The following is a 27890-nucleotide window of genomic DNA, read 5'->3' on the forward strand; positions in this document are numbered from 1 at the left end:
TCTTTAGGGTGGACCAGCATCTGTCTCAGGGTGTTTTGTCCTTCGGGTGGACCAGCATCTGTCTCAGGGTGTCTTGTCTTTCGGGTGAACCAGCATCTGTCTCAGGGTGTTTTGTCTTTCAGGTGGACCAGCATCTGTCTCAGGGTGTCTTGTCTTTTGGGTGGACCAGTATCTGTCCCAGGGTGTCTTGTCTTTCGGGTGGACCAGCATCTGTCTCAGGGTGTCTTGTCTTTCGGGTGGACCAGCATCTGTCTCAGGGTGTCTTGTCTTCCGGGTGGACCAGTATCTGTCCCAGGGTGTCCCAGGAGAAGATACAAGGTCAGGACTAGAGGTTAACCCAGGGGGGGGGGGGGGGATAAGTTAAGATGTGTAAAATTGTTTGGCCTTCAAGTACGTGTTCTGCTGATCACACAAATAATGCGAGCACAGAAAGAAGTGGAAAAGTGAACGCATTTAAATATAGTGTAATATACAATACATTGTTATGTTCCTACATTATTTTTCTACTCTTAAAGTTGTGTCTAGTTTTAAGACCTTTATATTTTAGTTTTCTGAAATGTTTACAACAGTTTTTACATGTACTACAACGCGTACTTTTGCCTCCTCCAAATAGAAAATACAAAATAATTTAATTTTTATGGAGGAAACTTGTGTTTACATTTTTTTAAATCAATTTCTGATATTGTGCAGGTAAAACCTTTTTGGCAGTTGCTTTAGATTAATTGATACAAAAAATATTGATCAGGTGTGACAGTAACCATGGATGACACAAGGATAGAATTTAGCAATTAACAGTTAAAAAATATTAGCTTAAAGCGCATAAAATGAAGGAATGATGCAATGGCAAAAAACAAATTCAAAATATGTGGCTACAAATGAAGCAAATACTTTTACTTTTGATACATCACAGCTGTGTTGGAGGAACAAACAGCAGCATTTAAACACGAACACAGAAACACGACATGCTCAGTAAAAACCCTGTGGTGTAAAATCTACTTGTATTTTCTAAGGTGCCATACGATAAGAATGCTACAACAAATGCCATTTTCATATTGCTTGCTTATTATGCCGGGGGGGGGGGGGAACATACGGTATAGTGTGAAGTCCTATGAAAAATATGTCTTTATATGGAAAATACTGCTTTTTCAAACAAAACTAATTCACAAATCTGGATGAATGAGCAGTTTAAAAAAACAACTTCATTCCAAAGTGGATCCTGGAGCTCAGTGGTCAACAGCTAAGTTAAGGTACAGGGGGCTGCTGTTCAATGCGTCAGTGCTGGTGGTGTGTGTGTGTGTGTGGGGGGGGGGGGGGGGGGGGGGGGGGCGACACAAGGTGAAGGTCACTCCATGATGGCTCTGTAAATCACTGGCTCTATGTAGTCCCCTCTGTAACGGGAGTTGATCACTCTCTGTCTCTTTGACTCCTGGATGATCTCCTTTTCTTCAAATATCCCATCAAATCTCATATCTGAGGCTTTAGACTGTGGAGACAAACACAAGGCTGAGTACAAGAGACAGTAGCTCCAAGTATTTTACAACATCCAGAAGTCTACTTTCTTTGTTAAATGGAGATTCCCTGTCTGTAGTTTGGGTTTCACTTGCCAGTCTAGATTTGACTCTCTTGGGGAGTTCTTCATCCAGACTGTAGACGTCGTCTCTTTTGGCCGTTAGCTGTGATCCATCCTCAAATTCCACCTGAATTCCAGAAACAAAGTATAAAAGGTACAGTCAGGCCAAAATACAAAGTCTACCTAATAAATATATATATACGCCAGTGAGTCCATGGTTGGAGCATGTGCCAGTGTTGGCCTTGCTAAACTAAAAACACTATTTTGCAAGTACTGTATGATATTACAATTGACAATTGCAAGAAAAGCCAAGGCTACTCATTAGCTTTAACTCCCCGAATCTCCACTTCAATGGAAAGACATCATACATTGCTGCTGTTTCAAAAAAGCCCTTGCGGTCTTGTTTCAGTCAAAAGTCCTTCGTACATAAATCATCGACATTTAACAATACAAATAAAACGAATATTAAATTACTCAATTGATGCAAAATACAAAATTAAAATAAAAATAAATTACACCACAGATGCAAAATAACAATAAATTAAAAAGACACATAACATGTACAACGTAGGTGGACAAAAAAGGGGGTTGAATCGAACTCATTTGTCCAGCACTTGATTGGATTTAGATCTATGGAGTCTGGAGACTAAGTCAACACCGCAAATTCATTATGTTCCTCAAACTGTTCCTGAACCATTTTTACTTTGTGGCAGGGCACATTCTTCTACTGAAAGTGCCCAGTGCCATGAGGGAAAGACGTACTGGTCTGCAAAATGCTACATTTGTCGCGCAACACGGAGAAGACAAAATCATATCTTACTAGGTACATGTGGATGGCATGAGCCGCCACAAATTTAGCTCCATACACCAGTCCATCTGTCCATCGCACCTCAACCACTTCACCCTGAGGTGGGGGTCCAAGCTGAGTGCACTCTCGGTTCTAGCAGAAAAAAATACACACACATCAAATTAATTTAGTCTTATGATTGTTCCTAAAGTAAATTGTAATTCAAAATGTTACAGACATTGCTTGATGCAAATTTCAAGAGCTTTAATGTTTAGACCACTTTGGCTCTCTCAGTCCCAGTGAAGTAAATAGAGGCTCCTATTTACTTCATCCTGGATGATCATACAGTTTTTTGCAGAGTGCATGTCAAAATAGAAAATGAAGATTACTGAGTCCTACCACAATGTCTTCAGGGAAGAGATTGTCGCTGAAGGAGCCATCATCAAAGTTGACCTCATAGAACGTTTCTTTCGACAGTTGAACCACATCACACTGGTAATAGCGTCCGTTCTTGTGCTTGCAAATCACTTTCTGTCCCACAGTCAGCTCATGCATCGCTGCTTTATTGCGCTGTGAGAGGAGACACATGACATCGTTATTATTTATGATGGACTTGAAGCAGAGAATCTTCATGACGTTTTTGAAACCTTAAAAAAGTCCAATCACATTCTCCCTTGAAAGCTGCTAAAGATATTGCATAATATATAAAATATTATTTTTGTTGCAGCTATGCAACTTTGATAAAAGCTTAAAACAACGCATTTGAAGGGCTTTTCTTTTGCCTTGTGGCCGGAGATAACAATGTGCACATGAGAACTGAACTGAATTTAAGTTTCATTAACAATCCAAGAATAGAAATATCCTTCTTTGCAAGGTTTGAATTACAATTTTGATGAAACAAATTTTAACATCAGCTCTCCTTTATCGAATCTAGCGTTTGACTATGGGCAATGTCTAAACAGTCTACAGGACATTGTACAAGTTATTGTTAGTATTATTATTATTATTGAGGCTTGTGTTTTGATTTAATCATCGTTTCCCCCCTGTTGATCCCTGCGTGGACAGTGCTGGGCGTGGTGGCAGACTCATTTCAGGTGGCGGAGCAGACGCACCTGCTGGTTTATTACCCAGGGAATAAAATGGGTGAAGAGGAAATGGAGGAGAGAGCAAAGCAGTGGCAGTTTTAATCAAGTATAATGATCTGATGGGTAGAAAACAAGTAATTTGATATACCAAATCCTTGCATTCAACCTTTAACATTTCGATGTCGTGAGGCGGAGTCTTTTGATGGATGTATAATACAACAATTTGGTAATAAGTGATTTCACATTTGTCGGTTACGATTAGTAGCAATGCCATTTGTCTGTAACCTAAAGGCACTAAATGTGTTGGTTAACCCTAATATTAACAATAAGTACACAAATTAGTAATGGGTCCTTACCTCAATCTGAGAGGGACCTTTGTGTCGACAGCAGGTAACGTGGACCACAAATGGCCATTCATCTGGCTGCATGAGCACTCCAGCAGCCTGGGCACAGGTGGGGTGGTAGGCAGTTGGACAGCGGCCGTGAGAGCATTGCACACAGCAGCCAGATGCCTTCTTCATCCGCTTCTTACAATAGTAACATTTCTATCAGAGATTAAAACAGAGGAACCGAGGATCAGGAAATTAAGGTGAATTTGGCTGCAATTTTTGGGGGTGGGTTCATAACAGTTAGTTTATTATACACAGGCTCTGCATTTTTTTCTGTTAATGCAGACACAATTTAGTCCAATCAACCTGAATCAAAAGATTCGAATGATTTAAAAATGTGATATATATATATATATTCTGTTTAATATGTTATTAAAGTCATACCATAGTGGTCTGAGATAAGGTAAAGTACGGTAACATTGGAGCTGAATGCTGAAGCAGCTCGTGTTCTGACAGGAAGCAGACTGAGAGAACACATTTCCCCTGTTCTGGCGTCTCTGCTTCCTGCTGGAGAACGGATTGAATATAAAATCCTTCTACTCACTTTTAAAGCCCTCAACAGCCAGGCCCCTCCTTACTTTACAGAACTCATTATGCCATATTGCCCCACTAGAGCCCTGTGGTCCCAAAATGCTGGCCTGCTCTTGGTTCCAAATATGTCAAAGAGCAGACAAGAAAGTTCCGTATAATGCACGGAGGGTTTCATCAAAAGTAGATTCCTGGGTCTACCCCATCAGATAGGACAGAAGGTGCCCCCGAGACAGTACGGGAACACCGGTACCGAAAACTCATCCATTTTCCTGATGGAGGAATGGACTTTAATCTTTCATTTGGTAGTTTCGGTGTTTGCGTATTCATAGTACCGGTACATCATGTTCTGTGAACATGAACAAAAACCGCCGGTACTGAATGAGTTAATCCCCTGTGTAAATCTGAGGCCTGTCCCTCCAATAGTGCAGCTATTGGTAAAGTTATTCCCACCTATGAAGTGTGGCCATCGTGACAATAGTACAAAAGCTCGAGTGCAGATAATGTAATGAAAACAAAGAGGCAGGGGAGACAGCCAGGTCGGCCATTTGTTCACCACGATGGCTCACTCACAGAAGTGGGACTGCCATTTGGACTCACCAGTTTAAATCTTTGCAAAGGGATTCCACTTAAGTCGACAGGACTTCTCTCAGTGATGTTGACAAATCGTGCCTCGAGCACAGCGACCGCACACAGTACATGTACCCACCTGCAACACACACAAAGAACAAACACACAAAGGAGAGCATGCGTCATAGCGCGAGTATCCTCGCCTGAGACGACACGGGCAAAAACAAAAATGACGAGTGCTCTGGTTCTGTCGGCATCGTTTCATTCGCTTTTCATCCATCCATCACTACCGTAGTATTTTAGTGTATTTGATTTGATTCATTTATATTTCATTGGATTGGATAGTAAAGACAGACGGGGCTGATGACCTGATTCACAACCAACAGTCATGAATTAGGATTTTCTGCTCCACGTTTACGCATTGGGGTTGCCACAGCCGCTCATCGTTTCCCAACCTCTGTCCCCCGTTTCCTCCTCACTGGACTTCCTCTTCTTTTACTGAGGATTTAGTCTACATGCTTTAAAGAACATTCAGGAACTTAACATCCTAACAGCAGTCACATGACTGAGTACACGAGCGCTCTCCGACATCTGCTTCGCATCACTGCAGTGCCAAATAATACTTCTACTTCCACCCCAATAGAGCGTCTGTGTGTGCCTGGGTGAGAATTGTAAGATATTTCTCACATTCGTTTACCTTTAGAGCAAAATTATTTACCATTTCTGGTCACACCCCAGATAAATTCTACTGCATTATGATTTATGTTTAATATGCGATGGAGGCATTGCGTACATATTTAGATTTATATTGAAGGTTTGCTTGTGTCGTCTGCATATAGCTTAGCTTTGCTAGGCATCCTATCAATGTGGAACGACTTACTTGTTGTTGTTGGCTTTTTGCAAGGCTCCACCTCGAAGTGAACACAAACAGCAATTCTGTGAAAAGAGTATTTGATCAAACATGTGTACAAATTCAAAATTGTGACGCACATCTTTCATGAGTGAAGAAGTGACTATTTGTACATCACGGTGGACAACCAACGGCGAGTTCAAACACCTCGGTCATGGCATTGGCCTTGCAGCGTGCACACTTCCACTCCTTGCTCACACTGCCTGGATCCACGCCATAACAGCCTGGGACACACAAACACTAGGATCAGCACACCAGAGGAATATATGTATTCTGTAAATCTATGAGCATATGCTGCAACCCAAGCTAATGTGTTTGCCGGTGCAGGTTGACACTCGAAGCAAGGCATCATTTTAATGTTCAGGCCACTGGCTCACGTATCTCAGTTCATTACCAGTGAATTAGGTGTAAATAAATACATTATAAATGTAATATTAAATATTATAAAAACACCATGGGAGCATTTCACTGGTGGAAATCAATTACAACATTTTTATTTGAAACGGTTCCTGATAATTGCAGCTCCTGTTAATTAAATGGATATAGAAGAAAACACAAATGAAAACTTAGAAAATGTTCGACATCAAATATCAAAAGGCACCTCCCCAGTCAATGTGTGATGCGCACACAAAGCATCCAAAAGAAATACTAGTATCTAAAGTAATGAATTGCATTTGAAAGAGCTCTGGAAAGAGACTCCACTTTGAGAAGCAGATCAACTTGTCAAGTTTTACAATAAGTATGCTAAAAACCCCAAAACAAACCAAAAACGACAAGCGACAGTTTTAAAGGGCCGGAAGCGCTTTATCAATGCATTAACCAGGGATCAAATGGTGTCAGGTAAACCACGCTTGGGCAGTTCAATGTAAAATAGGCTTATGTGTATTTCTAAACAGACATTTCTTTGCATTCTTGAATTCAAACAGACATGCAGAACATGTGAACTGACTTGTGTGAACTCGGACACTGCACTGGGAGCAGCTGAGGAGGACGCTGGTGCCATCGTCCTCTAAATGAGGCGTGACAGGCTGCTGGTCACTCTCAGAATCCTCATCGGTGGTGATGGTGAAACACGCCTCTGGGATTAAAGGTTTGGTCCGCATCTGCCCGTCAACGGCCACGACGGGGGGGTCCGCACCGAGTGTGTACTTACTCTGACAGCGAATGAAACAGAAAGAAACACGGCGCTTCAAACACAACACAAGTCCATATTTTATTCTGAATATGCTATTTTCCTTAAGCTAAATGTCTTCATCTTCAACAGGTTCAGGTTCTTGGTGTCCTGCAGAGTCGACTTCTTCTTGCATGTAACCCATCTGTGATCCATTTTAACTATACAAAATAAGAAGTGGTACAAAGAATATCATAGGAAACCTGATGCACTTGCACCGGTATATTTAATAGCAAATTGGAGAAGTGATGTTACAATTCTGTATTAACAGAAAAGGTCCAACTTGTCCAGCTCAGATAATGTCTTAATTATTAAGAGAAAATGTGATAGAAATAGCCTAAAACAGAACATTTGAACTTACAGAAGAAAACACATGTTGATGAAATCACTGGACGAACATAAATCAGTGGGAGCTGTGTTGTTGGATTTTACGGCTGCCTTTGATGACATTGAACATTGTATTCTAATTGATAAACTTTAATATAGGTTCTCTCTAACAGCAATTAAATGGAAAACGACTTATGTCTCTAATCGTAATACTACTACTAACAGTGTTATAATTACACTAATTATTTTAGTGTAATAATAAGAATAAGAATAGTAATAATAAGAATTATTATTATTAATGCAGCTTCAGGGGTAACGTCTCCCGTGATCCGGGCCCAAGCCCGGATAAATGCAGAGGGTTGCTGCAGGAATGGCATCAGTCATAAAACAGCATGCAATCCACTAGAACAGGCATGGGCAAACCAAGGCCCGGGGGCCAAATACGGCCCGTTGGGCTATTTAATCCGGCCCGCCGAACTTGTCCAAATGATATCATTAAATTAAATTGTATTATAATTAAATCTCATTCATTTGACCTTTTCCCTGTAATGCTCCTTGTAAAAGGCCAAATCCTTTCATGTGATGGCTTTTGAATGTAATTTATATTAGTTCACACAAACACTCCATTCATCGGTTCCTGGCCCCGCCCCTCTGTCAAATTTTAGAACCCATTGTGGCCCGCAAGTCAAAAGGTTTGCCCACCTCTGCACTAGAAGGTTGACTTGCTGTGGCGACCCCCGATGGGACAAGCGAAAGAGCAGCAGTAATTATTACTACAACTACACAGCATCCTGGGGCGTGGCACCGATTACCTGCTGATAGGTGTAAAACAGCATACAGATGGAACAGTATGGTGCTTTGGAACACATGCGTTGGTTGTACTCCCGTTCTTTCTTCAGGTTGGGGGGTCTGTTCTGCCACAGCTGAGCTAGTGGTTTAGCCCACGTCTCCACTTCAAGACCACCCTCTTCCAAATGGGATGGCTCCTGTGAAGCCTCTGAGGCACAGACACGGCACAATTACAAAGAATAATTACACATTTTTTACATTTGTACACTCATGTCTAGTCCCGTGCCCAGTCCCGTGCCCAGTCCCGTGTCCAGTCCCGTGCCTAGTCCCGTGCCTAGTCCCGTGCCCAGTCCCGTGCCCAGTCCCGTGCCTAGTCCCGTGCCCAGTCCCGTGCCTAGTCCCGTGCCCAGTCCCGTGTCTAGTCCCGTGCCTAGTCCCGTGCCCAGTCCCGTGCCCAGTCCCGTGCCCAGTCCCGCGCCCAGTCCCGCGCCTAGTTCATGATTAGTTCGTGCCTAGTTCGTGCCTAGTTCGTGCCTAGTCCCGTGCCCAGTCCCGTGCCCAGTCCCGTGCCCAGTCCCGTGCCCAGTCTCGTGCCTAGTCCCGTGCCCAGTCCCGTGCCCAGTCTCGTGCCTAGTCCCGTGCCCAGTCCCGCGCCTAGTTCATACTTAGTTCAATGCAACAGACCTTCATCACTCATGCCATCCATTATGAGTGGGTGGCAGCCAGGCAGCTGCCCTAAATCACTCTCTGACGCACCAACTCTATCCAACTCTTCCGCAACCTGGTGGAGAGACACTTATTTTCAGCATCCTTGATATAATATGCCTAATATGAAAAGTAATTTATTTTGTGATGTACTGATGTAGAAAGTATTGATATGATATATTAATGATATACTGTCATATCTTTGCTAACATGTCTGGTGTAGCGTGCGTCCCACTCACTGCTTTGCTAACATGTCTGGTGTAGCATGCGTCCCACTCACTGCTTTGCTAACATGTCTGGTGTAGCGTGCGTCCACTCACTGCTTTGCTAACATGTCTGGTGTAGCGTGCGTCCACTCACTGCTTTGCTAACATGTCTGGTGTAGCGTGTGTCCACTCACTGCTTTGCTAACATGTCTGGTGTAGCGTGCGTCCACTCACTGCTTTGCTAACATGTCTGGCGTAGCGTGTGTCCACTCACTGCTTTGCTAACATGTCTGGTGTAGTGTGCGTCCACTCACTGCTTTGCTAACATGTCTGGGGTAGCGTGCGTCCACTCACTGCTTTGCTAACATGTCTGGCGTAGCGTGTGTCCACTCACTGCTTTGCTAACATGTCTGGTGTAGTGTGCGTCCACTCACTGCTTTGCTAACATGTCTGGGGTAGCGTGCGTCCACTCACTGCTTTGCTAACATGTCTGGTGTAGCGTGCGTCCACTCACTGCTTTGCTAACATGTCTGGTGTAGTGTGCGTCCACTCACTGCTTTGCTAACATGTCTGGTGTAGCGTGTGTCCACTCACTGCTTTGCTAACATGTCTGGTGTAGCGTGCGTCCACTCACTGCTTTGCTAACATGTCTGGTGTAGCGTGCGTCCACTCACTGCTTTGCTAACATGTCTGGTGTAGCGTGCGTCCCACTCACTGCTTTGCTAACATGTCTGGTGTAGCGTGCGTCCACTCACTGCTTTGCTAACATGTCTGCTGCTCGGCTCCGTCTCGTCGTCACTGGCCTCACTCTTCTTTTCCTCCTTGGACAGCGACTCATCCTCTCCGTAGTCTCCTTTGGCGTAACTATGGACATGCAGGACATCTGCAGGGCTCAACGTCCTCTGAAACACCTTGCGTGCTGGGCTGCAGCTGCTGCCCAGCTGCGGCCCCTCCCTGCTGGGCACATCCTCATGGCTCTCAGCAGGCTCAGCGAGACAACGCTCTGCACACGACAATCCATTATTCTCCTTCTTTGTGGGGCTTTGTCTCTTTGAAGCTTTCTTAGCATCATCATTGGACTGAGTTTTAGTCTGCAGCCCGCCATCGGTCACTGCTTCAGGCTCTGCCGTGACGCTCTCTGTGGTCAAAGGAACAGCACAGCAAAGTATGAGTACATCTGGTGGCATTACATCAACCCATTACAAGAGATCGGCACAATATGAAACCTTTTTTCTATTAAAGTGTGGAATTAGACAAATACTCCAATTGGTTGGTGTGGACGACGTCTTAAGTGACTCAAACACAAATCCTTAGCAAAGAATGTTAAGATATAAAGATGGGTAATGTAAAAATGATGACCTAAAATGAAAGACCACATTAATCAATCTATGAATGTTCTGCTAAGCTATTTACAGTAAATGCATCCACAAGCCAAACCAGTTCCTTCATCTGGAATTCATCACTTCACTATTTTAATGATAGATGAATGATGAATAAAGTGCTAACTACTCCATCCTTCAGCTTGCAGTAACATACATTCAACAGCCCATGAACTCGCTGGCATCATGAACGATGGCCAGAGAACACCACTCTAAAACACACTGCTGGCAAAGAACTCAACAGTTTAAAATAGTGTTTCTCAAAATAAAATTCACTCGTGATTGTGGATGTTCTTGTCAAAAGTACACGATTCCATGAAAGGATCCAGAGAAGCGGAAGTTGTCGCTGTAAAGACGGGCTGAAGGGGACGTCACCGCAGGGCCTCAGTCACCATGTGTGAATGCTGGTCAACGCCATTCACACATGACACGGTGGTAAAAGGGTTCAGGGGCTACACCGGCCTCCCTGCAGCCCCAACATTTCACTCAAATCTGGAGCATAATCAAAAACCTTCTGGAGGGCCTGACCTGGGGGGCCAACACCGCTGAGCTGCTGAGACTCTGAGCATAGTGTATTTGGTTTTGGAGCAGCAGAGCAGCCCAGAAAAAGGCCCTCCAGAGGGTCATCAATGCACCCTCCCCTCCTTGGAGGAACTGCACGGGTCCCGCTGGCTAGAAAGGGCTCCGAGCATCCATCCCGGCCACAGCTCGTTTGAGCTGCTGTCGTCAGGGAGACGGTCCAGGAGCATTAAAGCGAGGACAAATCGGCTTCTATCCGATGACAGTGAGGACCCTGAACGCATCAAAGCGCTGATTTAGAGGACTGTAAACAGGCTGTGCTTTCCACACTTACTTTGAATCATTTACATTTAAACGCTTTTTAAATGTGATTTATGCTTCGGGGATGCTTGAGTGAACGTTTGCTGCCAGGGATTGTACAATGACAATAAAAGAGTTCTAGTTCTATAATCAGGAAGGCTGTGACAACGTTCCACATAGAACATGCTGCCTGACAAGGTGATGCAACACAGTAATAAACATCCTTGAACATGCTTCCATGGAAATAAATGATTGATTGAATCTCCTGATACAGGAGAATGTTTTGATTCTCCTCAATGCACTGCCTGTAGCTGTGTGCTACCTTTATCTGGATTGGTAGGACGTTTATTTGGAGTTGGTTTCTCTGAAGAAGGCTTGCATGACAGTCTGGCCGACTTTGGCTTCGTCTCTTCAGTATCCTTCAGCGTAGAGTCGGGTTTGATATCCTCAGAAGCCTCAAGTTGACGCTTGATCGCAGGCCGAGTCTTTACGCTGATAATAGGGAGACATCAGCGAAAGCATGTCTAACAGGACAGGACGAACGTCCAAAAAGTACACGCCTTTTAGACAAAGCTTTTGCACAATATCAATAAGAGATGGAGAATAACTTTCAAATATTTGAATGGTCATTCATTAAATGTCAATGCTGCCCTGCCAGCAGAAGGTGGCGATAACGAGCAGTATGCTTCTTGTAGCAACCAATAATGAAAGAACATTTTGACCACAAAGTGGTGATGAATGACATCAATCGTATTTTCAGTTTTGCTGATTGGCAGAGGGAGAAATGTGTGAGCAGCGAGTGTGAACGGAGACCTTTTGTCCTCCTGAGCAGGAGTAGAAGACGCCTCAGATTCAGCCTCAATGGGGTCAGTCTTGTCCTCTTTTAGAAACCCAGCAGCTTCCGGTGTGGGTTGGGAGTGGTCGATGGGAACGTCGTCTTTTCCTGCTTTCCACAGTTTGTAACAATCAGGCTGAAATTTCCGTACAAATTTGTCCATGGAGATTTTCACCATGTCCTGACGGCATGAACACTGGAGGGGGGAAACCGATCAAAATGGTAAAATCATAGTTTAATATGGGTTTAAATTCCACAACAAACACAGAGTCATTCATTATTGAGGTTAATATCTGGAGTTATTCAGATACTAGGGCTGGTATGTGACAGAGCGTTCCACTCAAGCAATCAGAACATTCACTTAAAATAGACAAATACATGTAGTGGCACAATGCAGCCTCGTGGGTAGTACAGGTAGAGCGGTTAGCAGGAGCTAATGTAGCACTACCAGTTTCTCCCTTGTGCCGGTCCCAAGCCGGTTAAATATTGTACATTTTTGCCAAATCTAAGATGCGAATCAGCGTTAATAAATTCACGCCGGATTGGTCAAGGCCCGGGTTAACGACGACCCCCAGCGGCGTGGTTAACCCCCGGGGGTTAACGACGACCTCCAGCGGCGTGGTTAACCCCCGGGACGCTGCTGGATTACTGTGGGTCAAAGACAGAGGAGGAAGACGAGTGCATCAGCAGCAAGAGAAGAAGGAATGGAAGAGTTTAGGACTGAGAGTAAAGACTCTGAATGTTGGGACAATGAAGGGGAAAGCTAGAAAGCTGGTGGACATGATGAAGAGGAGGAGGAAGGTTGATGTGTGTCCAGGAGACCAGGAGGAAAGGAAGCAAGGCTAGAAGCTGAGGAGCAGGATTCAAGTTGTATATAACGGAGGAGAGGAAAGAGGAATGGAGGAGGAGTTATCTTGAAGGGGGTGAGTTAGAGGAGAAGGAGAAGGTGGGACGCAAGGTGTAACGCACAATAACTTAACTTTTGCATACAGCTATTAAATATGTGGAGTTTCTCTGTGAATAAATGATGCTTTCATGTACCAGTGTTGCCCGTTTTCCATAATCAATCCATCGCCGGGTGGCAAAGTTGGTCGCCTCAGCGCAGTTGAATCCATGGTTGAAACCAGCATGATAACCAAATGGGAAAGTTACGATGAACTGTCCAGCCTCCTGGGTCACCTGAGGATAAAAGCACAACCCTTGAAGAGTTGATTGATCATTGGACCTGAAATGACACATTCATGTTTCCCTCTCATACTGTGTGTCTATTAAAGAAGCTTTACTGTTAAAACTAGAGCAGAGACATGACAAATTTAATCCATCTGCCATGAAAGAAACACAAAGGACATTAATGGTCACCTTCTCAAATGGTATGCCATATTTTTTCAGGATTGAGGGTGAAATTAAAGTCATCTTGTGGCGCAGGAAAGCCTCACAGCTCTGAGCATTCCCTGGGAAAAAACCTGGACAAAGAGACCACCGATGAAGTACACCCTCTTTGCACGAACAAGGCCGAGGTGCTTCACGTACATCAAAGAGGCTCACAGGAAGCACCTTGCACTCCTGCTGAGGTATTTTAGCAAACAGTGATGAAGGTCACTGAAAAAAGTCTGTATGAGGTTTGTTTAAGAGGGATTAGAAACAGATTTAGAATAAAATCCACCTTTAGCAAGTCTTTCCAGTCTTTTTCCATGCTCTGGAGGGACAGCATACCTGATGACAAACAAAAGTACACATCTGTCAGAAGTATTTGTGAGATCAGCATTTTGTTTTTAGCAATGAACACTACAAAGAAATAGACAGAGAACACGCTGCATGTTTATCTTCCAAAGTACCTAAGTGAATACCATAATTGCCCAGTTGAAAACTATGGAGTATAAACTTTAGTACATCCTCACAGAAATAACTAAGCTAAGTAAAATGGCATTGCTACTGTTAAAATTTAATTTAGGATATTTTCAGGGGTATAAACGGTAAATTATTTAAAAAATATTTGAAAAACTGCAGTTTACAGAATTCCAGATTTCACAGAATCCCTGTAATCCAATGGTAGAATGATCACGCACTGTCATGAAACCTCTAAACACATTCGCATGCTGAGCGTAGTGTTTTTACATTTGTCCATTTCTGTTACTGTGTGAACAGCAGCGCCGAGAGGCAGCAACAGTGTGTGAAATGTGCCGCGTGAGGCTGGGTTGCTGACTGTACCAGGACTTTGGCTCTCCAAAGTGCAGATAGTTGAGGTTGTAGAGATCCATGTCCTGTGTGTGCCAAGCAAAGGCACTCTTCCACATGCCAAAATAGAGGTATGGGGCGTTCACACCTTTGATCTTGACGCCGCTCTCATTCTCCACAGTGTCAAGGATAGTATTGAGTCGACCAATATTCCATTCAGTAACATCCTATAAGGAAAGATTCAGTTCAGTTTCAATGACACCATTATAAAGGTGCAACACATTGCACATGGAGACCAAACCTAAACTGTGAAGAGCTGCAAGCTGTGTACGGTGATATGCCCTTCCGCTAAACTGCCGTTGGTGTGCATTTAGAGACATTTTGACTTTGTAGATCATTTGCAGAGTTTCTGGGGTAGACTTGATCCGAGGAAAAGACATGGGATTCATGCCATGCTGCATGACGCAGCGCTCTTCTTTACTCATCCAGCTAAAGTTACTCGAGCTCCCAAACCCTTAAAACCCAGAGTTGAGGTGAGGAGACAGAGTTGCAGCCCTGCTCAGCATTGTCCAAATGTCTCCGTGGTCCTCCTGAAGCCCAGACTTCTCTCTCCGCGGCCGCTTCTTCCAGCTCTTCCGGGGGGATCCCGAGGCGTTCCCAGGCCCGCCGAGAGACATAGTCTCTCCAGCGTGTCCTGGGTCTTTCCCGTGGTCTCCTCCCGGTGGGACGTTCCCTGAACACCTCACCAGGGAGGCGTTCAGGAGGCATCCTAAATAGATGCCCGAGCCACCTCACCTGACTCCTCTCAACGCGGAGGAGCAGCGGCTCTACTCAGAGCTCCTCCCGGATGACGGAGCTTCTCACCCGATCTCTAAGGGAGAGCCCAGCCCCCCTTAAAATCACCAAGAACAACTAGAAAGACAATCAGAGATTGCAGACCCTCGCCTCCAATAGACTATTGGATCTTGTGAGACAGTAAACAGGGCTTCCGGATCAGAGGGGCCAAACCTGCTCTCGCTTGCTGCTCCGGAACGTACTACAAGACTCCTTCTGGACTCTTTTTCCCATCATGCCATTCGTGTCCCTCCCTCTTAAAGTGACAGTTTACAGCAGAGGCACGATTCCAGATGTAAAAATAATTTTAGAATCTGGATCCAGATCCGGATCAACGCCATTCTCGGGGAGGACCGAGCCACAGACAGAACCTTGCTTGTGTAAAAATCTCAAGTCGATTGGGTTACTAGTTTTTGAGTTATGCGCTCGGACAGACAGACAAACAGACAAACAAACGGACCCAATTGCAATACCCTCGCCTCCGCTTTGGCGAGGGTAACAAGAGAACTAGGAAAAGTCTGTTCCAAACAGAGGATCGAGCTGGATCATGCACCATAGAAGCTCCTTGGGCGTGGCAGTCCAGCAGCAGCCCACTTGTCTGTGTGCACATTGGGATTCTGTATTTGTTCTGAGAGACTCTTGGCAGTTGGGCTTTAGTTTCTGATCTTGCCATCCATTCAGGCTTGCTTTGACTGTGGTTAGATACACTTGGTGCAGCGGTGCTGGCTCCCCCTTGAACGTATTGCTTCATTTGTGGAAGTGTTTTTAGTTAGGATTGCTACCTTAGAGCGAGTCCTCTTTTTTGTTGTGGTGATTTATTCGAGTTGAGCAGCCCCTGGTGGACCCGTCTCCTTTGTTTTTTCTTTAATTACAACATTGTGTTAATAAATAACTTTAACAACCAATTATTTATGATTTATGTGCGTTCCCCTTTTCCCCCAAAAGGCAAAGGCGTCATGACACAGTTATACCATAATTCAGCTGCACTGTTAATTTAAATGATGACCACTCACCGGATCATACAGTGTTCCGCTGACATCAGCACCATAAAGTGGAGGGTTGAGGGTGAGGTTCTTCCAGAACTTCCTCTCCAACTCATCAAAATCCACATGTTGAGGATTGCCGAACCTACAATGAAAAATGGTTTAAGACATTCAATAAAAAACTTTGTGTGTTGGCTAATCAAAGTGGAAGGCTTCTTAGAATCATTACATGAAAAACATTTATCAACTAGAAAAGCCCTCAGAGCGCGCAGACCTCCCCCAAGCAGCTCATTCCCCTCGTAATTGGACTTATACCATTCACATGTTGATCTGGATCAGGGGGCTAAAGTTACCACACAGCTCCTCAGTAATGTTAAGGCTCGATAAAGAGTTCAATGCTGATGGGATCACTTCTTTGAATTTAGCAATAGCACCATCAGACAGACATCTAGTCAAGGCAGTTCTGTTTGATGGAACGTAGTCCAATAATACGAACGTAAAAGTGATAAATTTGTGGTCTGATAAAAAAGGGTTCAGTGGAAATACAATTCATTGATCAATATCAATACCATACGTGAGAACCAGATCCAAGGTATGATTAAAGCTGCGGGGGGGGGGGGGGGGGGGGGGGGGAATGAGAAAAATAAAGCTTTCTCCTCTTTTCTTTCAAATCTTTGCCCAGAAAGAACCAGACGAATGCAGTGCAGCAGTTCCTACTTCAGTAAACGACTACTTCAACCTACATATGAAATTGATGACCTTTAACACCCGTTTGGAGTAATTGGTTAATCACATATCTGACTATGACCCGACATACTCCCTGATTTTGTACTAATACCGTTTGGAATTAAAGGGAGGTCACATCACCAACAACTAGACTGCATGTCATATTTTTAAAAGCATTCTTTACAGAACCTCCTCACATACCGGTACATGCAGCCGTTTTGCACAGTGCTGACTGCAACTGAAAATGAGAATCCTAAATTGTTCATGTTAAAAATATGTTCAATTAACCACAACGTGGTCAAATTAAACTCGTTTTCGTCCTTGTCTTCTAATAAAATAAAATGAATAAAAAACGTATAACGTAATGATAATTAATATGCAAAAATATCTCAGACTTCTCGCCTACTTAAGGACACAAACTGACTTGTCTATGGTCGAGGTCTTGCGGAATTGGTGAACGGTCATTGGCTTTTTCTGGATGTTGTACTGCGTGAACAATCCTGACTGGCCAGTCACCACCTGTTGCATGGGAGCAGGAATCACCAGGTCATCAATGTCATCATACGTCGCTCTCGGTTTCCAGCCTTCAGGTGGAATAACCTGCAAGGAATCCATTAAGAAGAGATGAAAACCTCAGCAGGATAGCTACAAATAAGAAGAAAGAAATCTTTATTTGTACACAACAGAACGACAACAGGACCCTCTGAACACTCTCAGAGACACACACACACACACACTATATATATATATCTCATCCCAAAGGCGATCTATCGGGCTGAGATGAGGACTATGTGCAGACCAGTCAAGTTCCTCCACACCAAACGCGCTCATCCATGCCTTTATGGCCATAAAGACAGGAAGGGAAGGGGAACAGGAACTCCAAACTTTTGCTGCACTAAAAACAGCTGGAGAACGGCTGGAGGACGCCATTACACCATAGGAGAGGTCTGATATTCACTGAGGACATGAGCAAAACCGTCCTCCAAATTCTACGCATTAAATGAGTCCAAATTCAACTTGGGACGATGGAAATAAAATTACTAAATGCTAAATCTTCACACAGGCAAACTAATAATTTTCTGGCACTGATTCAAATGTCGCCACACAACACATCACTTCATCATAATGGAACAACACGCAGCGAGACGACTTACTTTTGACATTCCAGCTTTGTGTGCTCCTTGTGACTCCATATAGGCAATGTACCGACCAAAGTCCTTGAACTCCTCTTTGGACGGGGTGAAAGTCATTATCCCGGAGCCCGTGCTTTGGGGCGGGGCGTCTGTGGTCATCTTAAAATCTATACATAGACCTAAAATGAGAGGAAGAAACAGGAATGTTACATATCGACACCGCCTGGCTCTTCAATGCAGCGTCTTAAAGTCCTTTCTACTTGTTTATCCGAAATGGATCAGGTCTGCGGTGTCCATCTAAAATATTCTGCTGTGCTTGAACTTCAAAAATGCTTGGGAAAAATATATACTGAGAATCTATTATTATTTATTATCTATTATTTTTTCTATTAATATCACTGTGTTAAAACAACAAATAAATAATTCATTTAAAATGTTAAATCCCCTTCACAAGAATCAAGCCTCTTGAAATTCTTATACAGGAATTAATTGACAAAAGCAATGCAGTTTTCATCAAAGCCTTCAAAGCCTTCAAAGTCTTTTCCGATTAATGACCTTCTTGGCTAACTTACGATAACTATCCTCATGAGGCAGAAACGGACTCTGAACTAGGGATTAGTATATCGACCAATCACTGACGAGGCTCTCGTTCCAGTCTACACTGGTCACCACTGCCTTTCCCAGTCCCTGTTTAACTCCCCATTAACACCGTTAACACCATTAACACCATTAACATCATTAACATGCACATTTAATGTCTACGAAGACCCCGATGAGTGCATTTGGGAGACACACACTACCAATCACCGGTGATGATGACCATGTACAGGCCATGTCCACGTCCCTCACGGGTACCATGGTGACGTGCATGCGTGCGTGCTCGCTATGAAAGTACTTTAGCTTCCGGGTTTAGAGCGTTTCTGACGGAGCGGTTTGAGACAGAAATGAGGGACGCTGTCCTGCAGCATCTGTTTGAGCCATAAATGAGGGACGCTGTCCTGCAGCATCGGTTTGAGACAGAAATGAGGGACGCTGTCCTGCAGCATCTGTGTGAGACAGAAATGAGGGACGCTGTCCTGCAGCATCTGTTTGAGACAGAAAAGAGTGACGCTGTCCTGCAGCATCTGTTTGAGACAGAAATGAGGGACGCTGTCCTGCAGCATCTGTTTGAGACAGAAAAGAGTGACGCTGTCCTGCAACATCTGTTTGAGACAGAAATGAGGGACGCTGTCCTGCAGCATCTGTTTGAGACAGAAATGAGGGACGCTGTCCTGCAGCATCTGTTTGAGACAGAAAAGAGGGACGCTGTCCTGCAGTATCTGTTTGAGACAGAAATGAGGGACGCTGTCCTGCAGCATCTGTTTGAGACAGAAAAGAGGGACGCTGTCCTGCTACAGATATTTCACACGCTAGTCTGAATACGTCTCCTTTCATGGCTCATCAGGGTTCAGACTCTTCAGTTGAATTTACTACCTTCACAAGATTTGCCCGAGTTGCCCGAGTTCCATCTGGGAGACATTTGAGGGACAGCTAACGAGACAATGTTGTTGTAGCCAGTTAATAAACCTCCTACCTGTGGAGCGTAAGAACTTCTCCTTCTCCTCTAGAACACTCTTCACCAACTCCTCCTTCAAGATAACTCCTCCTCCATTCCTCTTTCCTCTCCTCCGTTATAAACAACTTGAATCCTGCTCCTCAGCTTCTAGCCTCGCTTCCTTTCCTCCTGGTCTCCTGGACACACATCAACCTTCCTCCTCTTCATCATCATGTCCACCAGCTCTCGAGCTTTTCCCGTCATCTTCCCAACATTCAAAGTCCTTTCTTCTTCCTCTTCCTCCTCCTCCTCCTCGTCTCTGTCTTTGACCCACACTAATCCCGCTTCCAGCAGCGTCCTGTGCGTCAGAGCGTTAGCAGCCGTGATGACAGTAGATGTGATCCGGTCTGACTTCCAGATTTAAAGTTGCTCGCATGCTTCATTCTGGCAAAGATGCCTTTCCTGCAGCGACGCTCTGCTTTTATCCGGCCTTGGGACCGGCTGAAGGGAGACTGAGGCTGGGCTGGGCTGGGCTGGGCTGGGCTAGGCTGGGCTAGGCTAGGCTAGCCTTTGCCACCCGTGCTACCTATGAGGCTGCATTACAACTTGCTAGCAAACGAATTCATATAATATGTTAAAATGCATCATCAACAGAAAACAGGCCCTCCTCTGACGCGATAGGTCACCGACAACTGCTCGTCGCGGGGCCAGGATTGGCCGCACACCTGATTGATTCAACGCCCATCACGCACGGTGGCCCTGTCAAAATAGTGAGCTAATATGCTAGCTAAAATGCTACATGTAGGACAACGTGCTCCTCGTCGCCGGGTTCAAAAGTGTAATAAACACAGAATAAATGACTTTAATGTCTCAGCGTCAACACAATGTAACCCCACCTAAAATAAAATGCGAGTTGAACCTTCAGACGGGATAGAAAACAGGAAACCGCGACATGAACATCTGACAAGCAGCCTCGAAGTAGCAACATTAGCTTGTTGCTGCCAGTGCGTTTTAAGTGCACACATTTAAGGCTAACTTCCACTTTCCGTCAAGTAAACTTGGAATAAAGCAATAAACTCTAACTTACCGACGCGTTGACGAGCAATTATATTCACAGATCACAGGCCGAACCATTGAAATCATGGCATTAGTTCGGAAAGACGTTCCCCCATTAATTCAGTGACGCATGCGCAGTGTGTTTGTTTACATGCGCAAAGTGGGCTGGACCTCAACGATTCCACGACCAATCACAACGCCGCGACCCGCGACAGGCCCAAAGAGCTAAATTAATCATTCAATGGTTTCTCAGTCTATATATAAATATACATGTTCCCGGATTTAATTATCAATTCGCTAAACTTTGTTATTTTAAAAGAAGAGAACCATAAGGACCTTTTTTTCTCTGTTCTTTCATCAAAGCTTCATTAAAAGAGACATTCTACGTTTTTTCCACAAGTTAATGCAGTTCTCAAACACTTAAATGAAATATCTGAGCCAGTCTTTGGTTAAAACAGCAAACAGATGCTGCAGGACAGCGTCCCTCATTTCTGTCTCAAACAGATGCTGCAGGACAGCGTCCCTCTTTTCTGTCTCACACAGATGCTGCAGGACAGCGTCCCTCATTCCTGTCTCAAACAGATGCTGCAGGACAGCGTCCCTCTTTTCTGTCTCAAACAGATGCTGCAGGACAGCGTCCCTCTTTTCTGTCTCAAAGAGATGCTGCAGGACAGCGTCCCTCTTTTCTGTCTCAAAGAGATGCTGCAGGACAGCGTCCCTCTTTTCTGTCTCAAACAGATGCTGCAGGACAGCGTCCCTCATTTCTTTCTCAAACAGATGCGTTGGACACACTTCAAAGAAACGTTGACTGTCATCTTTACTGAGAACATTCAAGGCACAGCCGTAGAAATCATTTCCTCTTTATTAGCTTCCACCAAGAGGTCTCTAGAAATCATGTCGTCCATTCAAATGGAGTAACATCCAGTTCAACAAACACTCACAGCATTTCATCACTGCAAAGCTTCTGGGGGCGGGAATGACGCATGTCCGGTGACCAAGCAGCTGAACGCCATGTTGGCTCCGCCCCCGACTCCTGAATATTATGGACTTTTTAATTGTAGTTTATTACAAAAAAGAGAAGACCACAAAAACATTGTCAAAGAAAATGGGACATAAGTAAGAATTTTATTCTTGTAGAAGAACTCATAGGGACAAGTTTCAATTAAGAATGTGTGTGTGCGTGTGCGTGCGTGTGCGTGCGTGCATTTGTGCGCGTGTGTGTGCGTGTCTCGTCTCAAAGGAAATACGGCCATCAGCGAAAGTTTTTCTGCACATGCGCATTTGCCATGTCAGGAAGCAGTCTCGGTCCACGTCCACCCGGACGTGACGCTCCTCTTCCCGTGTATATTTTCAAAATAAAATGTTATTTTTTTGCGTGTTTTGTTTTGGAACTGAGGGCCTGCTTATTCCGCTGTAATTCTAACGGATGTCGCTGCGGAAACGTGCGCAGGGTCGACCGGCACGACGCACTGAACCCTGGACTCTTGCCGTCCGCACGCCGCAGCTTCCGCAGGATGGCCCCGCTGAAGTTCTGCGCAAACCTTTCCTGGCTGTTCACGGAACTTCCAGACTTCAGTCAGCGGATATTCGCGGCTGCCGCGGCCGGGTTTCAGGCTGTGGAGGCAGCCTGGCTCTATGAGTCCGACCTGCAGGAGCTTCAGAGGGCTCAAGAGGCGACAGGAGTCGAAGTCGTCCTGATCAACACCCCGCCAGGTAAACAGTGTGAGCCCCACCCGGCAGGAAGCCGGTGCTGATCCTGACGCGTGTGCGCCTCCCTCCGGTTTTTTGATTGATCGATCGATTGATTGTTGCAGGAGATGCAAAGGCAGGTGATTCTGGTCTGGGAGCAGTTCCTGAAAGAGAAACAGACTTCAGAGAGGGGCTTCAATTGGCCTTGAAGTATGCAACAGGTTTGGGATGTAAAAGGTAAAATCAGTTATTATATAATTATTATTGGGTTATTTTCACGATTAACCTTCTCCTTTTAAGAGCGGGATGTCCAAAAGTTTGGACACACCTTCTCATTTAATGTTTTTTATTTATTTTTATGAGTTTCTACAATGTAAATACACTTAAAGATCCCATATTCTACCCTTTTCCACAAGTTAATGCAGTTCTCAGACGCTTCCATGAAATGTCTGTGACAGTCTTTGGTCCAAACAGCAAACAGATGTTGCAGGACAGCGTCCCTCGTTTCTGTCTCAAACAGATGCTGCAGGACAGCGTCCCTCATTTCTGTCTCAAACAGATGCTGCAGGACAGGGTCCCTCATTTCTGTCTCAAACAGATGCTGCAGGACAGCGTCCCTCATTTCTGTCTCAAACAGATGCTGCAGGACAGCGTCCCTCATTTCTGTCTCAAACAGATGCTGCAGGACAGCGTCCCTCATTTCTGTCTCAAACAGATGCTGCAGGACAGCGTCCCTCATTTCTGTCTCAAACAGATTCTGCGTTTACACAATATGAAAGTGATTGAGTTACAAGATTCAAATAGATTTTAAGATGCAGATTTAATTTAAGATAATGGTAACCGAAAAGTTCAACCATCAAACACAATCATTTAAAACAAAAAAACAGGCACACAAACTCTCAGAAATGACACCAGTATCATCACTGAAGTCTTCTGAGTCTCGCACCAAGCATCACTTTTCTTTTTGTGGTTTTCAGATGCTTATGAATATTACACATGTAGCCCCGACACCAATTTCACGGCGGTGCATAAATAAAGAGGTATTCTGCACTCCTGGAAGATGACAGATGAAAAAAAGAACGTGGGACACCTGAGAAGCGCCTGAAAGAGGAGTTGGAGAAGATGTGGGGAGAAAAAGCAACAGCCGAGTTCTCGACGTACCCCCGAGTCTTTCGTAATAAGAAAACGGCATTTTGGAAAGACTCCATATATATGAATTTATATTTTATTCCTTGTTTATTTAGTCACTTGTGTTTTTTGCATACATGTTTATTTGTGTTTTAAGTATTTTCGATGAATTCGTCAGGATTCACCTGATGGCTGGGAGGGTTCCTGTGGGCTCACACAGAAGGGAGGTTGCTCAAGAGATGGAGGACGTCTTTGTGCAGAACCTGAAATATGCTGCTGATGTGCTCTTAAAGGTGGGTGAGCGTTCGTGTCCCAGTAGTACGGTCATCAAACTGGATTAAATTCATTACGTCTTTATTAATATAGAGTAATACCTCGACACACGAGCATGAATTTGAGATGCGAGCAACTTCTAAATGGCCGAGCGCTCCAAGCGCACTTCACTCCTTCAACCTGCTCTAGAGATGAGGAGGGTAAACGAAGGCTTGGTCGCATTCCGTTTTTAACAATGCCAGCAAGCTAACAGCTGTTAGCAAAAAAAAAACCGGCCGTGGGAAGAAAGAGCTTATTTTTGCTGGTTGTCTTAGGATGGGGCGTTGAAATGTTCTGATTGTAACTTTCCCAGTGCAGCTGCTTTAACGGTTACGTTAGCCGTGTCGCTGCTTCCTCTCAACGTTGTGCCGGTTTCTGTGAGCGGCGCACTGCAGAGTTCGCAGAGTGTCTTCGCTTGCAGAAGTCCTGATGGCTTTGGAATCCAAACTTAATGATTTAGGGGTTTGCCGACGTTTTTTAACGGCTGATTGTCCCAGTCGTCTTCATCCGCTGTCTGCGTGCAGGGGGGGGGGGGGGGGGGGGGGGGCGTGTCCCTCCCGGTGTCACAACGAATGCATGACGCCGGGAAGGCAGCGCAGAAGAATCAGAATCGGTTTATTGTCGACGAGGGTTCACAGACGAGGAAGTTGTGCAACGTGTAACAGTAATGACAATGATAGATGCTAGCTGCAGCGCTAAGCTGTAGCGTACGCCCTCAAATAGACTAAGTTACAGAAACATAAGTACAGAACACATCACAGAAACAGCAGCATCAGGAGTGGGTACACAGACGTGTATTAGCAGCAGTAAAACTACTATAATCACGCAGTGCAAGTTACCGGTAGTAAAATGTTCAGAATTATTGAGTGTTCGTGAGTCTTACAGCCGAGGGGAAGAAGCTGTTCTTGTGGTCTGGTTCTGGTTCTGGTTCTGGTCCGGCTGGACCGTAGCCTCCTGCCTGAGGGGAGCGGGTCAAAGAGTCCGTGTCCAGGGTGATCCGACCTGCACGCCTCCGAGTCCTGGAGAGATGGCGGCTTAGAACCGATCACCTGTGTGGGCCTCGTCCTGCTCCAACTCCCGACATTATTGTCCCTGTTTCCAGCCTAAATGCTGTTTGCTAAAATCACATTTATTTTAGTATTGATCTGAATGTTCTTCACAGCATGGAATCACTGGTTTCATTGAGCCAATCAACACGAGGCTTACAGATCCCACGTATTTTCTGGACTCCCCTCATCAAGGTAAGGAACCGAATCATATTTACAACCCGCGAGTTGTTGCCTCCGCCAAGGAGGATCGGCTCTCGCCAGCGTCCGTCTGTTTTTGAGCAACATAACTCAAAAATCTATCAACGGATTTTGATGAAATTTGCAGGAAATGTTTGGAATGTTACCAAGAACTTATGAGTATATTGTAAAGTGGCACGCGTCATGAAATGGCTGCCGACCCCCGCCCTATAGCACAGTGCTTTGCATTTTATTTTATGTTTCATGTCGCACGATTGCACTGAAAATAATTCCTACTTTGTGACTCCTTTCACTGACAATGACAAATAAATAGATTCTGATTCTTTTTCTTTCTCTACTATTAACACTTTTATGTGTTTTCTGTTGGTTAGATATACGTAGTTACGTGTTAATGTAACTAGGAACTCCATTATTGTAACACGTTGATCTCCATGTGTTTGTAGCAGTGGCAATACTGGAGAAGGTTGGAAAGCCAAACATCAAGCTGCAAATGGTGGGTTGAAATGTCTGTCAGTGTATATAAAAATACGGCGAACGCCTTGGCCTAACAGATGTTTGGATTCTTGTAGGATGTATTTCATTGGCAAATTATGGATGGAAACCTGACACAAAACATACATAATTATTTCTCCAAGATTGGTGAGTAACATGATGTAAAAATATGCCCTCTGTTTGACCTTTGACCTTTGCCTTGCATCTCATCTCCCTGTACTCCTGTCTACTCTCTTCTGTCCCACTTCTTCTTAGCTAACCTCTCTTCCTGCATACACTTCTGCACTTCCTGGTTCCTCCACCAGGTCTCCTTGTCTCCTTTCCTTCCAGAAGACACACCCAGTCCTCTCCTACCTGTCTCCCTGATCACCTGAGCTGTTGTAGTCCAGTATTCTGGAAGCCTCTCTTGCCCACCCAGAGCCTGTCTCACCTCTTCATTCTTCAGCCTCCACCACTTTGTCCTCTTCTCTCCTCTTCCTCTTCTTCACCACTAGAGTCATCTTCCTCACTACCAGCCTATGCTGGCTGGCTACACTCTCTCCTACCACGACCTCACAGTCACCAGCCTCCTCTAAACTGCTCCGTCTACCCGAGACGCCGTCCACATGCCAAGGATTTCACCTCCAAATCAGAGCCCAGGTTCTCGACCGGATAAAGGTGGTCTGCCCTCTCCGGGTCGGTGGGGAGGAGTTCTAGTATCTTTGGGTCTTGTTCAGGAGTGAGGGAAGAATGGAGTGTGAGATGGACAGGCGGATCGGTCTGTGGTGGTGAAGGAGGAGCTGAGCCGAATGGAGAAGCTCCTCCACATCGAGAGGAGTCAGCTGAGGTGGCTGGGGAGTCTATCGCTGATGGCCCCTGGACGCCTCCCTAGGGAGGTGTTCTGGGTATGTCCCACTGGGAGGACGGCTCGGGCAAGACTGTCTCTCGGCTGGCCTGGGAACGCCTCGAGATCCCCCCCCCCGGAAGAGCTGGAGGAGGTGTTTGGGGAGAGGGACGTCTGCAAATCCCTGCTCAGACTGTTGCCTCGGCGACCCGGCCCCGGATAAGCGGTGAAACACGGATGGATGCCATTCCTGCCGGCTAAAGGGAGGCACTGGCCGTGCTCCCGATGAGGCTGCATGACTCCTGAGGAAACGTGTTGTCGTGTCTTTTCTGTGTCTGGACTCTCTACCGGTCACTCAGAACTGGAGAAGCCTCTTGGATGAGCGGTGAAACGTCTTCAACCAAACTTCAACAAGTAACACTCACAGTGATCCAGAATCCAGGATCTCTTTTGGATCATCATCAAAAATGTAATCATCTGCTCCTGGTAGCAATCCCAATATTTCCTGAAAATTGCACCAAGATCCATCCGTAAGCTTTTGAGGTATGTTGCTAACAGACAGACAAACCAACGTGGTGATTACATAACCTCCGCCTTGGTGGATCAATAAACCAAAACAACAAGCAGTTCAGGACAAAAATCACACTGATTGAGCAAGGCAGCAAAATGACATGAGGTTTGGTGACGTGAAACATTTTATTCCTGTCCTCGTCTCTCTGGTTTGGTCCCCACAGATGTCTTTGTCCTTATGGTGAACCATACCGCCTTTCAGCCGTGCACTGCTCCTCCATATAATAGGAACTCAAGAACACTGTCAAACCCCAGTAAATGCTAAAGCTCCTAATCTCATTGTGTAGCCACTATGCAAGGACAATAAAGGCTTTCTATTCCATTCTAAAACTCACAGCAGAGGTTTTGTTGCCTTCTCCAGGTCATATTCAGATCGCCCAGGTTCCAGGCAGGAATGAGCCTCACAGTGCTGGGGAGCTCAACTACAGCTACCTCTTCAGTACCCTGGAGAAGCTCAACTACCAGGGATACATCGGGTGTGAATACAAGCCACTCTGTGAGTGCGAATATTTAAATGAGTAATAATGAAAACTGTTTATTGGGGGGAAAACCCATTTTCATGACCATCTCTGTCCATCGTAGGGTCCACAGAGGACAGTTTGGGGTGGCTCAAAGATTATTGGACAAGCAAGAAGCAATGAGCACAATCTTCCAATCAATGTTATGAATTCCATATTCTGTGTGCGCATACAGTAAAAACATGGAATAAAAATTAACATGCAAATTGTGTGTCCACTGAATGTAATCAGAATCTGTGACTTGGATAGATTCCAAGGTAAATGCTCACTAAGCCTTTTGTGTGTAAGCAGTCTGATATTTTATTTCATCCCATAATTGGATCAAATTAAAAGTTTGCATTCACATTTTTGTCAAGAGTTTTTAACAGGGTTGATTAATATAATCTCCTAGAGGGGAAGAAGATGCCAGAGGAACGGAGGAGACGTGTTCTGGTGCCCATTTTCAAGAAGGGAGACAAACAGAGTTGTACTAGAGAGGGATAAAGCTGATGAGTCGTGATGAAGTTATGGAAAAGGTGTTTGAGGCTAGACTAAGAACAGAAGTGAGTATTTGTGAGCAGCAGTATGTCTTTATGCAGAGGAAGAGTACCACAGACACAA

The 27890-nt window shown here is 44.9% G+C and overlaps 2 protein-coding genes across 3 annotated transcripts; one reads left to right on the top strand and one right to left on the bottom strand.

The window, feature by feature from the left end:
* Positions 1 to 326: 326 nt before the first annotated feature.
* LOC137899056 (lysine-specific demethylase 4A-like) lies at positions 327 to 20628 on the bottom strand. The gene is made up of 22 exons (XM_068743062.1): positions 20543 to 20628; positions 17943 to 18100; positions 17213 to 17388; positions 16093 to 16207; positions 14279 to 14472; positions 13734 to 13783; positions 13430 to 13533; positions 13112 to 13249; positions 12127 to 12266; positions 11593 to 11727; positions 9793 to 10189; positions 8811 to 8907; positions 8150 to 8334; positions 6789 to 6993; positions 5987 to 6063; positions 5810 to 5865; positions 4960 to 5068; positions 3799 to 3987; positions 2757 to 2927; positions 2391 to 2510; positions 1605 to 1697; positions 327 to 1483 (listed from the first exon to the last, which is right to left on the bottom strand). Exons 2-22 carry the CDS (start codon positions 18078 to 18080, stop codon positions 1343 to 1345), a joined length of 3030 nt encoding a protein of 1009 aa, XP_068599163.1. The 5' UTR covers positions 18081 to 18100; positions 20543 to 20628; the 3' UTR covers positions 327 to 1342.
* Positions 20629 to 21903: 1275 nt separating this feature from the next.
* On the top strand, positions 21904 to 27635 carry hyi (hydroxypyruvate isomerase). 2 transcript variants are annotated; one of them, XM_068743335.1, is made up of 8 exons: positions 21904 to 22224; positions 22326 to 22437; positions 23507 to 23621; positions 24803 to 24881; positions 25331 to 25380; positions 25457 to 25526; positions 27134 to 27268; positions 27355 to 27635. In XM_068743335.1, exons 1-8 carry the CDS (start codon positions 22026 to 22028, stop codon positions 27411 to 27413), a joined length of 819 nt encoding a protein of 272 aa, XP_068599436.1. In that variant the 5' UTR covers positions 21904 to 22025; the 3' UTR covers positions 27414 to 27635. The 2 variants fall into 2 exon arrangements, with proteins under 2 accessions (XP_068599436.1, XP_068599437.1); XM_068743336.1 differs by lacking the exon at positions 25457 to 25526.
* Positions 27636 to 27890: the final 255 nt, after the last annotated feature.

This window comes from Brachionichthys hirsutus, chromosome 9 (genome assembly GCF_040956055.1).
Source record: "Brachionichthys hirsutus isolate HB-005 chromosome 9, CSIRO-AGI_Bhir_v1, whole genome shotgun sequence".
Lineage (NCBI taxonomy): Eukaryota > Metazoa > Chordata > Actinopteri > Lophiiformes > Brachionichthyidae > Brachionichthys > Brachionichthys hirsutus.